We start from the raw sequence: 18,215 nt of genomic DNA on the forward strand, positions 1-18,215 counted from the left end.
CTGTATTTATCTTTAGTATCATAAGTAGATACATTAAAAATGTCCACTAAACTATATGTGACAATTTTGGCACGTGTTTATGAAGTAAAATTACCAACTTTGATTATTTTACGTGGATTAATGTATATGAAGACCATCCATAGACTCGTAGACCTAACAACACACGACAGAAGAAACTACCAATGAACTATTCTGAATTCGTATCAATAGAATAAAGACGGCAATAATGATCAATATATACACAATCACTCGTTCAAATGCCGCTTGAATCTCTCCCAAAGATGAATTTCCTTGTCCAGTCAGATACCACCAGCACCCTAGTCCTCCAGCTTACTTGCTTGCTGAATTGTCATAAAAAAATTAAATAAAAAACTATTACACTCAGTAACAGAGCAGCAAAGTACAACATACCAGACGCAGTAGATTATCACCTTGCATATATAGAATACCATAGCCACTGAGTACTGTGACCCATGGAAACCCAGTCTCCAGGTAGTTCAGCTGCAGTTTGTTCTCCCCCCAAAGGAGCGAATTGCCCAAAATGCTTGTACCTTGTGATCAAAGTTGGTGACAAGTTAATTCTTAGAAAGGGAAAAAAAATTACTATGCATTTACACATTGAGTCATTACTTTTTGTGTTGTGCCAAATTCTAGTATATTGTAATGATGCAGAAATGGTACAAAAGGGATGAGCATCAAAGCATGAAACATACTGGAAGGGGAAAAACAGATGGTGTCCAGAGCTTCTAAAACGCCGAGGACCTTCAGGATTTGCTTCGCAGTGCTCCCTGCGATTGAAGCATCTAGAAAGATATGAACCCTGTTGAGCAGCAACCTAAAACAAAAAAGATGGAGAGAATAATGGTTATTTTATTAGACAACAAAGTTATGAGCTAGAACTTCTTGTCCAAAGCAAAAAGAAAAAAAGACATGAACCTGTGCAGTTGCAGGCAGATTCTTCCTCTGTGAATCCACTTGAGAAAGGGCTGATTGAAATCCTTCAATGTCCACTTCCTTCCTTTCTTTACCTTCTGAATCTTTCAACAGATCTGTTACATCTGCTAGATTCTTGCTCCTTAGATAATGATCCACTTGAGGATACCTTATGAGGATGTCATCTATTACATCTCGAAATTCACTAACTGTTAACAAACCAGATTTGTCCTTGTCTGCTGCTTCAAATATGGCTGATATATCTTCCTGAAATTGAATCATTGAATGGCTTTCATGTATGCAATACTCTTTCAATTATGAAGGTATATATAAGCAGCAAAAATTTACAATGAGACGCAACATCAAAACGGTCATGAACATAAAGGAGCAAAAGTATACACACATTCCCAGCTTGAGCAAATGACCACAACTTGATCAATTGGCCATATCAAAACAACCAAAGATGCAAGCAAAAGTAGAAGCTTTAAGCACTCCACGTACCATGATTTTACGTTGATCAATTGAAGCACAGTCACCTATGGCATAAACACCCTTGCACCCCTTCACCTGCAACCACTCATCAGTTGCTAGAATACGTCTATTAGCCTGCATGTTTAGAGGGGTGTAAATAAATGAATTCTGTTGATAAAACTGAGGCTAAAGGCGCTGCAGAAAAGTCATATAAATCCACACAAGTAAGAAAAAGATCCATCCAATTCATTAAGCATCTCTTAGTGATAAAATATGCAGGGACTTAGTAACAAACCTGCCCAATTTGCTCCATGAAGTCCTTGACCACTGGACGAGTCCCAACACCGGTGGACCATACAACTAATCCATGGGGTATGGAGTAGACCTGTCCACTTGCCTTGCTCTTCATTGTAATCTCCTTTTCAGACACACTGGTCACCCGACATCCTGTTTGAACATCAATACCATCTCTTGCAAATTTCAGCTCAGCAAAAGAACTTATTCTTTCATCAAACCTACGAAGACAGAAGGATAATAGCTAAAGGTTTCATCTTGTGATATTTTTTAAGAACTTTCTGTCAGGAATAAGTAGACATCCAAGTAAAGTCAGTTGGATTCAGTACAAAGCAAGGCAGGGTCTACCAATGAAACATCAAAATGTTAAGAAGTAAGATGGAAGACTGGGAAAGAAACTAACATATTTTAAGAACAAAGAGATGTGGTAACAGCTATGGCACTGCAAAGAGATTAGTTCAACTCTAAGGTGGTGTGTTTAAGAGAAGAATACTGCATGGAACTTGGATTTGAAATAATAAAAATAAGAAGAAATCGATATTATGCAGAGCAAATGGCACCAGAAAATTAACATGGTTGACTGCAAAAAATAAGATGGTCACATTGAAGCCAACTCAACAACCTCACTCCAAGTAGGGATTAAGAGTAATTTTATTCTTTCTACAGTCTTCTTAAGTATGAAAAAAGACAAAACAGAAGATCAAGAACGTATCCATAGACGATATTGTTGCACTATTTTAAGAAGTGTAAATGAGGAAAAAGTTGCTAGACTGATTTCGAAAGCGGCTTCTCATTGAAAAAAGCTCAAAAGCACAAAGATAAATGAATATGAAATGTAATTTTTTTTTTCTTACATGTTTAATATATGATCTCCTGATTGGATCACTGTGATTTTCAACAGATCCTTAACTCCAGGATATAACTTGACTATATCTTCTTCGACAAAGTCATGTAGCTCTGCAGCAAATTCCACACCAGTAGGACCCCCTCCAACAATAACAAAGTGAAGATTTGCTCTCCTCTCTTCGTCAGTCAAATCAGGAAGGGAAGCCTTTTCAAAACAATCTATCACACTACGACGGATCTTCAATGCATCATCTATTTCCTGCACGAGGATTGTTTGTTAAAATAAGCTGGCCGCAACTTGATTGTGTTTACACAATAAAAAATAATGGAAAGTAGTAACTTGAGTTATAAAAATAAAAAAGTATATAAGACTAAATTCTCTACTACATTCAAAACTGGGTTGGCTGTACCTTCAGAAAATGGCAATTCTCCTTGACACCAGGAGTATTAAATGTATTTACTTGTGCTCCAAGAGCTATGACCAAGTAATCATACTCTAGAGAGATCTCTTCATTCCCTATTGCCTTGTCATCAAAATTCGTCCGGCAGATAACTTTTTTATTTGAAGCATCAATCTTGACACATTCAGCCTCATAAAATCTTACTTCTCCTTTTCTCTGGAATGGAACACAAATGAGTAGACAGTGTCAAGTAAAACAATGTGCCAAGAGCAAACGATGTGTGATACTTGCTTGTCAACCAAACAACAAGGTTAAAACCGTTCGTGTCCATTTTACAGTTTTTCTATAGTGCCTAAAGAATGAAATGGAAAGGAAAAATACAAGAAAACTGAAACTTAACAGCCCTGGATTGTTTATTTCATTTACCTTCTTGATAATGTTCCGAACTGGCTCAACAATGCTTCGGGCTTCAACTGTCCCACATGTGACACTAGGCAATAAAGGCGTAAACGCAAAATAATTTCTAGGCGAAACAACCTGAACATCATACAATGAAGCATCCAAATCTTTCAGGAAACTAGTACCAGCCCATCCTGTGCCAAGAACCACAACTCTCTTTTTCCCAGGCTCAATTTGATTAGCATTAACACCAGGAGAGGCAACATCTGACTGTGATTCTGAGTATGCCACAAGGCTTCCACTACTGCAGTAGTCCAACAAAACAGAACAACATCAATTTCAAAAATTGAATACATATGATCAATCAGGCAAAGTTTGGTAATCTCATTGGAAAGGATGTTCTTTATCACCAAGGGACCACAACATCTTTGTCTCTACAATGTCACTGTTACTGGTAAGATGACTTTTAGGTGAGTAAAATTATAAGAAGAGAACTTTATGTGGGAAAACTCTAAAGTAAAAAATCAAGTGTTCAAGAGGTGCAAATCACAATGGAGCTAGTATTTTTATTTTGGCTATATATCAATGAAATATCACTTACATTCTCAAAGTTTCACTGAACTTTAACAGAAAAACACTTGGAAAAAAATTCAACTTTATAGTGATTTCTGATCTGGGAATCTTCTTTCACACCACTCAACGACTAAAAATAGTGTTTTTATGTCACAATCATATTTAACGATATAATTTAGTGCCCCGCTCAACTAGCTAGTCTATAAGAAAGTATGTGATCTGAAGCCATACATAAATTTGGTAATCTCTTCCTATCCTTTTTTTCTCGGTTCCCCAAAAAACCGAGAAAAACAACGAAGGGGAAAGAAAAAAAAAGTTGATTTTAACATTAATTCTCTTTCATCAAGGAACCAGCACTACTCAAACTTTTTTTCCTTCTATTTCCACCTTTTTTCCCCCAAGAAGAAAAAAGCAACATAGGTAAGTGAGAAAACAGAAAGATGAAAAAAATTAAATAAATAAATAAAAAAGCGAACAAAAAGATCCGAACTTTATTTAGATATGAATCCAATTCAAAGTAAATGAAAGAAACAAGAACTAATCTAAGCCTCCACCAAGAATAATATGCAAAGTTGAGAACCTGATTGTACACAGGATGAGGAGCTTGGGAGCAAGGGGGTAGCCATGTAGTGCTTTTGAAGCTCTGGTAATGAATGAAGAGAATGTCATATTCAAACCAACTAATCTTATCGGAGAGATTCTCAACTGAAAAAGGGACTGAAGTATCAACTGTAGAATACTGAGATCCGAGATACAGAGGCCTTGTCTCTAAGATAATAGTGGTTGACACTGTAATAGTTAGTTAATTAAGATTTTAAGTTTGATAATTAATTATGTAATATTTGATTACCAACCAAGTACAGGTGTCATTACTTTATTGGGTTGAGTAAGTTGCGAGTTCATGATTAGAGGATTTGTTGTGTACTGGTGGTCTACTGAAGCTACAGACGTTTGCCACGTGTCAATACAATTGGTACGTCTCACTATCATTTGTTTATTGACTCCGAGTCTCGGACTGTTCTGCTGTGCTGTGAGGTAACTTCTCCAATTCGCAAAGGATAAATATGCGCCGATGTCGTTTAATTCATCGTGGACCTAAACTTGGAACCGGCTCAATGGAGACAAACATTCTTTTATTTTATTTTTTATTTGAGTTGTACTGTAATTATGATACGATTAATATACACCGACGTCGTTTAATTCATATAAATCAACATAGGTATCCGGCGAATGAGTACCACCCACCCAATTATCAAATCGTGTTCATTTATATAGTATATTTGTGGAATGCATTTATATTTATATAAAATAATATCAAATGACGGACCTGGATGATTTCCCGCCCGATACATAGCGGGCCGGGTCTCGTATTAGTAGGATGATGCCTTACTAATCCAAGGGTTGACAGATTATGTTAAGGATAGATCTTGATTATTGAAATATATAACAGTACTAACTTTGCCATCATGTGGCTGGGATCTGAGTAGAGTGTTCAGATAAAACTGACACTTGAAAGACAGTAGTCAGACTACAATAGTAATAGTATGGGTAGATTAGGGGTGGTTTGGTACGAGATTTGGGGTTGGAAAAGTAGAGTTTGAGGGATTTAGATTAAAGAAATGTAAAACTCAAGTAAATAACTAGAGGAATTTAAATTAAAAAAATATAAAACTCCGGTATTTATTTGAAAGAGTTAAAATTACTTTCAAATCAAACAAAAAAAAAATAAAAAACCTAAAAACACAAATCCTCAAACCATTCAAAATAAATTTAACAAAAGATTTCACATTCTCATTATTCCAACCAATCCAAACCCATGTCCCAAACAACCCCTAAAAGTAATGGTTGCATTACTTATTCTCCACCGATTATACTTCATAGCTTTTTGTTTTTGTTTCGTCTTCCTCCTAGTCTTGTAATTTCTTCTTCATTTCGCTGTTGATAGAAGCTTGGAAGTTTAGTTACTGGAGTGAGGCTTTTCTTGCGGAGGTCATTGAAAAGGATTGCTCGGACAACGTCTCATCGGTGGAGGATTTCAAAGGATTCTAGTAAGATGTTCTTTGACTTGATAATTGTTTATTTTTTGGAAGTTTACTTCTACATTTGAGAAAAAATATAATAGTTATTTTTTATAATTTTGTTTTAACCGATTAGGGTAAGTAGAAAATTATTATTTTTAAGACTTAATAATTTATGTTTAGGTTGCATGTGTAGTATTTGATTTATTTATAAACTATTATTGGATTTGTGATCAACTAATCCCTAATATTACAATTTTATCTAGAACTATACCAACACTCTTGATTATATTCTGTCAATTTTTTTTTATTATTTTGTAGTTTAATATTTTTTGGGCATATTGGAATCGTTTAACTCAAACTGAGCCTATATACCATTTGTAGCGTAATCAAATTGTTTTTCTTATACTTCTGTAATTTCCAAGCAAAGTCGTGACTTACAGCACCTATTCTTAGGGAAAAAGTAAGTTACCATCTTAATATTGTCAATAGTTTAATACTCATCCTCTAAATAGATTACTTAGTTGAATGTGTCATAGGCGTTAATTTTGATTACTATATATGTTGGTGCTTGTTTCTCATTCTTTATTGACTCAAAACAAAAATCTAAAGAAATTGTGACATACAATGCAGCTTAAGGAGTTGTGTCAAAATCTAAATTATTATAAAATAGAGACCTTTTAACTGGATGTTAAGATGAGGAGAACAACTCATTTCAAGTCTGGACTTTGGTCAATTATAATAACTCTAATCACACCCAAAGATGCAGAGTAGTTTTAGATTGAGAAATCTATAGAGAATTAGAAAGAAAAACTAACCTTATATTAGTAGAGTAAATCACCACACTTGTGTTAAAGGGGTCAAGTGTGTTATATATATATATATATATAGATTTGTATGGAAAAGGGATCCTAATTTAATAATATTAGTTATTATGTTGAAAGCAAAGTTTTAAAATAGAATAATGTGAGCATTGTTATGTAAATACATAATTTTTCTTGAGAAAGCTTAAGATATTAAAAGCCAATGCTCAATTCCTCAAAAGGCATACTACATAGGCAGAACAATTATATTCAAATGACAAGTTGGCATTATTGATAGTATAATTTCACCATTTGGGTATCATTGTTTTTGGTGTTCAAGCTTTTTTTTTTATTGGTTGATCATAAGTGTTGTTTATAGTGTTTTATAAACTTAGATATTTGTCCTAATTTATTTCAGATAATATCAGCTTTTGCTAGAATCATGACTTATAAGGAGCGGCTCAAATATCAGACACCACACATTTGGTGTGGTTCATGCCAGCTAACATTTCAGTAATGAAATAACTTTTTTGGTTATGTTAAATTTTTTTTTAATAGTAGATTGGCTCTTTTAAAGTCAAGTGTAATAGCCTTAAATTCTAATACAATAATCCTTTTTTTGCCAGCAAAAATACCTTGGTGAGGATTTCCCTGTTCATTGAGCAGCTTATGAAAACAAATGGAAGCCACATCGCTATGGTGATTTTCGTAGATGTCACGAGGTGAGTAATTTCTTATATTGTTGTCTTTGAGATTTCCTTTGATCTCATACTTTTCAATAATTTCACTACTTAAAATTTTAAGTAAATTATTGTGCAGATGTTGATGCCTGTTTTTATTAAAGAGGATCCAAATGTGTTATATTGGTTCATGGCAAGAGTGGATAAGGCCAACCAAAAAACTACAATTTGGGACTCCAAGCAATCTGAATCTGGGAGGGAAGTCATACTGGAACATACCAAAGAATTGGTAATTTTCAAAATTTATGAAACTGATTAGGCAATAATATTTTTTATACATGTATTGACTGTCTTGCTTCATCTGTGTTGAATTGATGGATTTTTTCAGCTTGCCACACTGGTCGCGTTGTTCAAATTTGATATTTGTGGGACTCAATCTGACGGTTTTACATTCACAATCTTTATGATTGGTTTTGAAAGTGGCTTGCCCCAACAAAAAACGACTTCGACTCTGGGATTGCTGTTTTAAAGACATGGAAGCGTTGGGGGATCAGAATGGCATTGTGTATGAGGTAAAAGACTCAACCAATTATAATAATGCAGTTCCTTTTATGAAATTTAAAATTTTTGTTTGCTAAGTTAGTTTAGCTGTATTCACAGTTTGATGCTGTAAGTGAGCGATATCGTTTTGGTGACGAAATAGTCTTACATGAGCTGAATAAAAGTATGGAGAAGTTGTGAGGGAAAGCGAGGACCATTTTCAGTTTGAATTTGGTTCCTCAAGTGAAGCGACTGGGGTCTTTTCAATGGGAAAAGATGTTGCTGAATGTGAATCAATTCGCAGTCCAAGTCGGGAGCCCTGACAAGCGGTTCTCAACAAAGAAAGCAAAGCGGGCCAACATGATACCAGCTATTTCATCTCGGACACAAAGTTCTGCAAAATACGCTGTTGCACGTAAGCTGAATGTTGGGGATACTAGTCCTTAAGAGTTTGCTTTTATGAACTTTTGTTCCTTAGATTTTGAGACATGGATTGGATGTGGCAATTCCAAGCTGGTGAAGATGCTTGTTTTAGTTTTCTTTTTTGTTTGCTGAATGCACTGGTTGACTTTATTGGTGGCAGCCTACCTCTTTTGGGACAATGTTTCCCTTACATCAACTTAGTTATGGGACAGTGTTTCACTTCCATTAACTTAGTTAGTTTTGGTTATTTTCATTTTAGCTAAGTTTATATGACTTGTTGCTTTATAAGGATATCAATTGACAACTTTGATATAACTATTTGCTTTGGTTTATTTTTTTACATCTTTTCTAAATACATGAAAAGGGTTCTCTAAAATAAATCCAAAAATGATCAATTGGAATAGTGCTTCCAAAAAGAGATGCTAGTAGTGGCTAACATTGTGGTTTTTTCGATCACATTTTTTTAATCTACGTCCACCTAATTATCAATCTTGGTGGTAGTATATGAAGAAACAAATACCTCCCACACAAATTACCAAATCTTGGCTTTAATATGCATAATAAAATATTCCACTACCATTTTCCTCGTAACATAGTGAGTTAGTCTACATTTTATGAGATAACATATTCATATAATATTATAATAACTTGGTTATTGATTAGGGGTGAAAATGTATATTTATTGATTTTTATTGGTCAAATAAATTAAGTTTTAATTAATATTTAAATGTAATTAATATCATTTATTTTATAAATAAAAATATTTGATTATGATTTAATTTATTGTTATTTTGTAGGAATTAAAGTTGTATTTTGGCACTTTGAAATAAAGAGAAAAGAAAACAATTAAATCTGAGAAGAGAATAGAAAAATGACATTTTTCTTGAAACAAAGAGCCCAATTTGCACTAGGCCCAGGCCCGCTTCTCTCCCATGCAGCCCACAGCGCGCCACTTGGCGCAACCTGTGCCTGCCACATCTCCAGCCAGCGACCCAGCAACAACCCCATCTAGCTGCTCCACCAGCCTGGCAACCCGCACCTCAGCCCAGCCCACGCCCAACCTTCTCCAGCAGTCAGCAGTGACCTGGCCCAACCCGAAAGCTCAACTCGCCTCAGCCCAGCTCTTGCCCTTCTCCTCTACCAGCCAGCTGCGCCACGTGGCGCACTCCCACTTGCTGCGGTTGGGTCAAAGTTTTAGCCTGCCACCAGCACACTCTCCTGTGCATTTTGGGCCTTGCACCTTTCCTTTTTTAGCTTTAAAGCTCATATTTTGTGGTGTTTTAGAAAAGTGGCAAAATGATTATTCACCAAAATAGCTAGATTAATATTAATAATAAGATTTAATTTTTCAAAATCATATTTTATTATTAATATTTCAGATTTATTTTGTAAACCCTATTTTGTTGTTTAATTTCTTTTTGGTCATTTTCTCCCTTTATAAATAGAGACTCTTCTTTCACAATTAGTATGTAATTTTTAGGTAGCAAAACTCTACCAAATTTTAGTCTCATTTATCATATTTTTTCTCTAGAATTTCATGAGTATGTCTAGCATAATAGGCTAACCTTCTTAGGAAGGTTAAGATGATCCTATATGCACTATGACTTTGTTTGGTATTTTTGATTCGTCATGTGCTTAAAGTTTACATATTTGAGTGATTTATTTTCTTTCATCTCTATTTCTTCATCTTGTTATCTTTATTTATGTTTACTAATAGTATATAGATTTTGTCAAGCACTTTCTATGTATTATCAAATTAGTGAAAATAATATAGATAATATCTTTATCATTTTCTCCATCTTATCGATATATATATGGAATTAGTCATACTCTTTCTATGTATTTTATAAATAGCAAAAGTAATATTTGTGTTAGGTTTTATGTCCAATCTTTTATTGCATTATTGCTAATGGTTTAATGTCATTTTTAGATTTTTCATAAGATTTATCTCATCCTTCCACGGTAAAGAATAGTAATCACTTGAATACATTTTTGTGAAATATATTTGTGCTTCAATGTTAAATCTTCCAAATGAATAGTTGGGATGTGAACTACCCATTTGTATAATTTTTGTGAATCGAAGATCCAAATAAATAAGTATGCATATTGGTGACTCTTGATCATTCCTACTTGTTATCTATTGTTACATCACACTTTAGTCTATCTTTATTTCTAATCTTTAAATCTCAAAAATAAAAAAAATATCACTTGTTCTATTTTCCTCATATTATTTATCTCTAAACTTTATTTATTTGATTAACTTTAATTCTTTGCCTCCTTGTGGAATCGACCGTCCGATCTATACTACAACCACTGCTTAGTGGATGCACGTTTTGGGCATTAAATAGTTATTTCCATAGTGTGTGTAATGTTCTGGATAGCCAAGACCGTTATACTGTGTGTTTTAAATGGTGTTAGACTCTCTAAATGAGTCTATTGGTCGTAAATATGTAACTAAACGTGATTAATGGTTTATGGTTAAAAATTTTGGTAAAAATTAATAACCATTTCATTAAAAATATTTACGTTCATACGTGGGATCTCAACATAACGTTTAAAAGGTCTACTATAGTTCAAAAGTTACAACCAACCGACCTGAGAGGCAAAATAGGGCTCAACCCTAGTTCCTCTGAGAAACCTCCAGCCGTGGTGGTCAAGCAGCCGCATAAGTACACGTCGCCACCGAAGCTCTCCAACTCATGGCTGGTCCAGCTTCCCTTACCCTTACCTGCACCACATAGCACCCGTGAGCCAAGACTCAGCAAGAAAATTTAAACATTCTCATAAGCAGTTAATAATATATCATAGAATCATAATAAGCATGTCTAGCAGTAATAATCTTATTCATGCATGCATTCTATGCAAATAAGTGACTACATTGTCACATAGGGGACCGCTGCCCTAACTAGATGACTAATAAGTCACACCGGGGCCATGCCCTGGGATATGGGACTAATAAGTCACCCCAGAGCCCATTGCTCTATCCTCTGTATTGTTGGTAATAGTGCCCTTAAAACAATTGTAGTTGACAAATGTAATAAATGAAATAAATAATTGAATTGAATTATTATATATATAGACTATGTCCGATATTATGTTGATAATATTAAGTAAATATCATAAAATTCCAAAGTTCATCTATGTGGTCTTAATCTCATATTGGTATGGGAGGATTGAGATTGAGATAATGAACTTAAAACAGTTTGTAGTAAAATAAAGTTGTGGAATCTTTAGATTAATTACTGATAGTACGGTTCACTAGTATTATGAATACAAGTGACCTAGATCCGGGTCACTAGTGTAGTAGGACACTTTAGTGAATGTACTTTATATTAGGGGTAAACATTTGACCTGAAAAACCCGCAAACCTGCCCGACCCGCAATCCAAAAACCCATTTTTTGGGAAAACTCGTCGGATTCGGGTTAAATATGACCCGAATCCGACAAAAGTTGGGTCGGGTTTGAAATTTGTTAAACTCGAGTTCGAGTTCAAACCCGAAATCAGGAAAAAATGGTATTTTTGAAAAAAAACTGTAAAATATAGTATTTTTGCAAAATTTGGATTTTCGACCCAAAACCCAATAGCCCCAGCCCAACCCAAAATCTGAAAAAAAAATGGTATTTTTTAAAAAGAAAGTGTAAAAAAATGGTATTTTTGCAAAGTTTAGCTTTTCAGCCCAAAACACAAATGGCTTAGCCCAACCCGAATCAAACCTGAACCCGAGTAAAACCCGAAACCCGAAAATTTTGGATCGGTTTCGGTACCATTTTTCTCAACCCGAAACCCGAAAATCCGACCTGTGTGCACCCCTACTTTATATATAGTGATACATAGAACTGGAACAAATGTGATTTGTTAATACTTTTTTAAACATTGTTTCGTAGTATTAATCAGACACATCAAACGATGATCATATGCATGATGATCTTGATCCTAAGGTTACTATGAACTTCTATATATGTCATCTGATCCTTTGATTCATGTGTTAAGGTTTGTCAGAATGATCAGGTTAAGAACAATTATTTTGGGGACTCAATGATATATATCATTGGGGACATAATTTAACAGATATGAAATCTATACCTTCTTATAGATTGAATAATGGTTCCCTATTAGGTTGACTTTTGGGACTGAAAATGTTATGAGCGCTCACGTCGCAAACTTGTTGTGACACAACCTTCACTAGTAAAGTCAATGGTACACTAGGAACTACATATAGTTAATAGGGTAAAACTGTAATTTTATTCATTTTTAATTATGAACTATTAATAGAGGATTAACGTTGTATGTAATAATTATATCAATTGATACTTTATTCTTTAATAAAGTACTCTGTAAATATATGTCTATAATTATCAAGAGTTCAATCTCATATTTATAGTAGAATAATAATGAGATTAATAAATATAATTATTTAAATAAAGAGCTTTAATTAATAATCTAATATTTATTGGAGCTTGACATTATAGGTTTATAGGTTCCCAAGGTGGCTCTATCAACACCATATAAAGATAACAGTTGATACAAGGGTAAGGCAGTAATTTAGAAATTGGAGAATAATTTTATTTTTCAGGTCAAATATACAATTATATGATAATTGCAGTTGAGTGATTAATTTGGAATTAATTATTAAATTTTGAAAATATATTTATTTATTTAAATATAGAATTTTCTAAATATATATATAACAATAAATAAATTAATTTTTGAAATTAATTATTTTATTTGAGTGGGAGTAAAAATGGTAAGTCAAAATAGTTTTGATTTATTGATTTTTAAAAGATGATGATCATTAATTTGAATAGTGAATTTTGAATTCAAAATTTAAATTTGAATTATGGTTGTGATATTTTCCTTAAAAAGATAATACCATATTTTGTGGGAATGATTTATTTAAATAAATAAACGAAAATAGGAAAAATGCAATATTTCCTGAATGAGAATAGTGCTACACGCATGACACAGTCCAAGAACCGTGCCATGCGTGTATATGATACTAATAAAGTATTAGTATTGTTTTTATTTATTTAATTAATAATTTTTAAATAGATATTTTTTTCAAATTTGGTAAGTTAGATATTACCTAAATCAATTCCTATCATCATTATTATTGTATTAACATATTATTATTATTATTATTATTATTATTATTATTATTATTATGAATAATAAGGTAATATACTATATATATATTATGTGATAATAAGAGAGAACAATAGTGATTCAGAAATTTGTCAGGCAAGAAATTCTCATATTCTTCTCTTATTATTCCAACATTTCTCAAGCCATAATCAAAGTACTCATGTGTTGAGATAAACTTGTGATTTCTAAATTATAAACCCTTGTTCTCCGGAAGATCGTGGTCTGAGTACTCAAAACGTTGGATAGGAAGATCATTATTTATACAAAAAGACTCAATGACACTTGATAGACTTCAATAGGTAAATATTTTTGTCCTTAAATATTTGTATATGTGTGCATATAACATATAAGTGTGTGTGTATATATATGTATGCGTGTATATCTATGTATATATATACATGTAAGTGCGTGTATATATATTGCATGATTATTGATATTGCATATTAATGGTTCATGTATGTATTCTTGAACATATAAACTGTTTATATGAGAGTTGAAATTTTTTTTTTGTTAAACAACTGGGCCCACCATGCTATTACCCTGAGCACTCTGAATGTTTCTCCAACAATTGGTATCAAGAGCAAGTCATTAATCTCTGCATATTGTTAATTGTTGTGTGAGATTATGTGCATTTTTACATTATATATGATATATATTTGAATGGATGGATGTTTATATTGATGATGATAGATTCTTAAGGGTTGTTTATAATGATATTTTTGGGTTTAGGAATTGTTCTTAATATTTCTAGATGAAAAATGTAAGGCAATTTTGGGGAATAGGAATTTTGTAATTTTACTTTTCGAAATGTAAATTATAAAATTGTTGTAATTTGATTCAACAGAGTTTGGCACGAAAATCGAGACAACACCACCACCGCTGACCGTCGTGGCACGCACCCAGAGGTGCCCCCCACCTTCCATGCGGACCATACGGCCCCGTCCGTACACCATACGGATCCGTATGGCGTGATCGTACGACTCCGCCGCCATCGCCGTCGTCGCCACTCGCCATCACCGTGGGCAGCTGAGCTCCTCCATGCCCCCGAGACATCTTGCCGCCACCCCTCTTGATGACACACCTAGGGTTTGTGTCATGCAAACTCTAATGTGTTGTTACCAAAATTGTTTTAATTATTTAATTAATTTAAAATTTGAAATTGAATCAAAATGGTTTTAATTTGGAAATTTCTATAATTGAAATAGTTTTGATTATTTTTCTTAATTAAAAATGTTTTAATTATTCTCTTCCATAATTAAATTTTTTTAATTAAAATATCCAAAATTAAATTGTTTAATTTATTTTTGAATTAAATAACCCAAATTAAAATTGGGCCTTAGAAACTATTTGGGTGTAAAACCCAAAGTTTAATTATTTTAAAAGATTTTTTAAAATAATTAAAATTTCTATAATTCAAAATGGATATGGAAAATGGTGGCATCGGCTCAACAATACTACATCTCAAGGCTCGAGATCAGGTGTTCTTCATTAGGCCTTAGCTAGTCTATGTTACATTTTCATGTATATTTTGCAAGTGTTGTAGTTTTTCTAGAAATACGTGAAAGTTACCAACCCGCTTTTATTTATTTATTATAAATGTTTGAATATGATTAAAGTGTTTAATATTTTGTCATGCATTATAACATGCCATTCATATACCCATAATTAGCATGCATTACATTCGTATGAAAACATGCTATTAGGAACGTCCTATATTTTATTATATGTTTATGTATGATAATTCATATAATAATAAATTTAGTCTTAATTAGTTAAGATGGTAAATTAAAAATTAAAGTTGTATAATTTATTGTTTTAATGAAAAATATTTTATTAAAATACAAATGATATTCTTTTAATTAAAGCAAAATTAAAATTAGAATTAAGGGCACAATTTATTCATTTTATTTTTTGCTTAATTGGATTAGTAATTATTATAATCATTTGGTAAAAATAATTAAATTTATTTTCACAATTAAATTAAAAAATATTGATTTTGTGAAAAACACATTTTTTCAAAATAGTGAGTGGGAGAGTGTGTAACGACCCAAAATCACTAATGAGGCTTAAGGGCCTTGATTAGCGTGCCGGGATGACATAATTGGCTTATGTGTGATTTAAATGATTAAATGTATGATTATGTGATAAGCATGCTTATATGATTATGTGATAAGCATGATTATATGATTATATGGATATGTGAAATGCATGTTTATGAGTATTAATATACATGTGGCCCTATTTAGCTTATAGGGGCATATTTGTAATTTTGGCTCGTTGAGGGCATAAATATGATTATTTGTGGCAAATTGTTGAGATCACATTATTATGTGGATGTATTTGCAACTTATGGCTCGAGACGATCCTAGTGAGCAGTTTGGCAAATTAGTCACGGCGGGGATTTATACCCGGCTCGGGGGAGTCTGGGGGTATTTTTAGGAATTTAGGAAATATATTGGAGATTTTTTAGACATTGGGGAAAAATAATTGGTGATTAATTAGATGACATGATTTAAGTGGTAAATATTAGGGAAACTCAAGGAATTAGCGGGAATTGGGAGCAAATGACCAAAATACCCTTAGATTGATTAAAAGACTTAGTTTTAATTGGGAGGGTAAAAGAGTCTTTTGGTTATTAGGAAAGATAATTGATATACTCTGTTTTTCTTTAGACTTTAGTAGAAAGTAGTAGAAGTAGAGGAGGAAAAAGAAGAAAATAGAAGCACTCAACTCACCCATTTCTCTCCCTCATGATTTCCCCTCTCTCACTCTCCCTTGAGGATTTTGAAGCTGAGAACTCAAAAGGAAGTCTAGGCTAGGCTTTGGGGCTTTGATCCTTGGAGTAACTCAGGAGTTCAGCTGGAACTAGCTTCCAAGTTGAGGTAAGGTTTAAGGTTTTTCTGAGTTTGCTAAGTTTTGTTGAGGATGATTTCTGAGTTTGGATTTTGGATGAAGTTTAAGGACTTAAGCTTAGGAATTGGAGGAGTTAAAGCTTGGAAGGGCATTGAGGGCAACCTAGGGTTGGATTCATCCATTTGGGGTAACAATTTATGGGCTTAACTGTCTAGGTTTTCTGGTTTTCAGATGGTGTTCTTGAGCTTCAAGTTCAACTTTGATTCCTATGGTTGGTAGGGTTCTTAGCTAGGCTTTGGGTGTTATTAGGTTGTTTTGGATGAGATATAGTGAGTTGTGGACTCAATTTTGAGTTTGGTTGATGATTGGAGTGGGTTTTTGGAGCTTTGGCTCGGGAAAGTTCGATGGGAAAAACCTAAAACTTTGCATGTCCTGGTTGTAGCGCTAGGTTGGGAGTGTGCAATTTCTGGGGGGCTTGAGTCCCTGACTCTAGCGCTGTAGCGCCCATCTAGTAGCACTGTCGCTACTCAGCCTTCTGAACTTGGCTTTTGGGAATTCTTTTAGGGTTTTTGCTTGGGGGCTCTGGGACGGTTTCACCACTTCGTTTGGTGGAATTGGAGGTCCCGATAACGCAGGTTTGGTCCCGGGATTGTCCTTTAGAATTCAAACTTATCAAAGTACCATTTTATGGATTGTGACTAGGTGTACGCTAGGGCTCAGAATAGGATCATGCTCGAGGGTTGTCTCTATTAACTAAAGCACTCAAAATTAAAGGTAAGAAAACTGCACCCTTATGTGATTGTGTGGGACTGAGATTCCCTATAATTGAATGCATATGTTGTGTGATCATAATATGCCATGTGAGCATGAAATAAACGGCCTAAGAGTGCCAGAACTGATATTTTCACACACGATGCGACTAAGCCATTGGTAGCTGAGGACAGCTAAATAATCACTAAACTCGGCTTAAGCGGGCCGGAGCCAGTGGGTTAAGCACTAAGCTCAGCCTAAGTGAGCCAGAGACAGTGGATTATATAGAGGGTGCGGCCAAAGGGCGTCGACCCTGAGTATTGTATGATGAATATTGATATGTTATCATTGTTGTCTGTTGATTTTAACTTGTTTAATACTGAGATGAATGGCTTTCAAATAATTGTTTGACCTCTCTGAGTAGATGAATGTTATGGCATGCTGAACACATGGTTAACAACTTTATGGATTATTTGATTGTTTGTACTGTTTATGCTTTTCATTATGGTTTTCTTGCTGGGCCTTGGCTCATGGGTGCTACGTGGTGCAGGTAAAGGCAAGGGCAAGGTGGACCATTCCTGAGTTGGAGAGCTCTGGGGCAGAATGTACATAGTCAGCTGCTCGGCCGCCACGGCTGGGGGATGGTACAGGGACAGGAAAACCTGAAATGCATATTTTCCCATTAGAGTGGCTTATGGATGTATATAACTCTGAAATTTTGTAAACTGTCATTTAAAACCTGTTTTTGGGATCTCATGTACTAAACATTTATTTAAATGAGAAATTTTTCGTTTATGACCAAAATCTTGTAACCCTAACCTAATTATGACTTTAGGGTCACGTTTCAACTATATGACTTGATTAGCAAGTCTTGCACATTTATAAACACACCGTGTAATGGCCTTGGTTATCTAAGGTGTTACAACTTGGTATTAGAGCGTCCTAGGTTTAAAGGTTCCTAAAGATTGGCTGGACATGTACATTCGCCGCTAAAGACAAGCTCGACTCAGGGTTTGGTAATTGTATATTTGTGTTTATATGTTTGAGTGTTTGAAAGAAATATGAATGTTGTTATCTGTTTGATTAAT

At 34.0% G+C, this 18,215-nt stretch overlaps 1 protein-coding gene and 1 long non-coding RNA gene across 4 annotated transcripts; one reads left to right on the forward strand and one right to left on the reverse strand.

Annotated features, from left to right (window-relative positions):
• Positions 1-76: 76 nt before the first annotated feature.
• On the reverse strand, positions 77-4,701 carry LOC133817687 (external alternative NAD(P)H-ubiquinone oxidoreductase B1, mitochondrial). Its single transcript, XM_062250269.1, has 10 exons — positions 4,498-4,701; positions 3,372-3,648; positions 2,955-3,161; positions 2,553-2,803; positions 1,700-1,919; positions 1,435-1,539; positions 937-1,200; positions 714-835; positions 432-551; positions 77-341 (listed from the first exon to the last, which is right to left on the reverse strand). The coding sequence occupies exons 1-10, from the start codon at positions 4,584-4,586 to the stop codon at positions 254-256; spliced, it is 1,743 nt and encodes a 580-aa protein (XP_062106253.1). The 5' UTR covers positions 4,587-4,701; the 3' UTR covers positions 77-253.
• A 617-nt stretch (positions 4,702-5,318) lies between these two features.
• Positions 5,319-8,713, forward strand: LOC133817690 (uncharacterized). Of its 3 annotated transcripts, none has more exons than XR_009885659.1 (7): positions 5,319-5,549; positions 5,863-5,965; positions 7,157-7,251; positions 7,365-7,460; positions 7,558-7,707; positions 7,807-7,990; positions 8,079-8,713. It is a non-coding gene; the product is annotated as an uncharacterized LOC133817690 (long non-coding RNA). The 3 variants fall into 3 exon arrangements; XR_009885660.1 differs by lacking the exon at positions 5,319-5,549 and adding an exon at positions 5,563-5,755; XR_009885658.1 differs by lacking the exon at positions 5,319-5,549 and having other exon boundaries at positions 5,566-5,965.
• The last annotated feature ends 9,502 nt before the right edge of the window (positions 8,714-18,215 follow it).

The sequence above is a fragment of the Humulus lupulus genome, chromosome 2 (genome assembly GCF_963169125.1).
Source record: "Humulus lupulus chromosome 2, drHumLupu1.1, whole genome shotgun sequence".
Lineage (NCBI taxonomy): Eukaryota > Viridiplantae > Streptophyta > Magnoliopsida > Rosales > Cannabaceae > Humulus > Humulus lupulus.

Coding starts and splice junctions, on each gene's coding strand:
- LOC133817687 (XM_062250269.1), bottom strand. CDS start 4,586: ATGACATTCTCTTCATTCATTACCAGAGCTTCAAAAGCACTACATGGC. Junction 1,201..1,434: donor TTGATCAACGTAAAATCATG/GTACGTGGAGTG, acceptor ATTCAATTTCAG/GAAGATATATCAGCCATATT. Junction 342..431: donor TGGTATTCTATATATGCAAG/GTGATAATCTAC, acceptor ATGACAATTCAG/CAAGCAAGTAAGCTGGAGGA.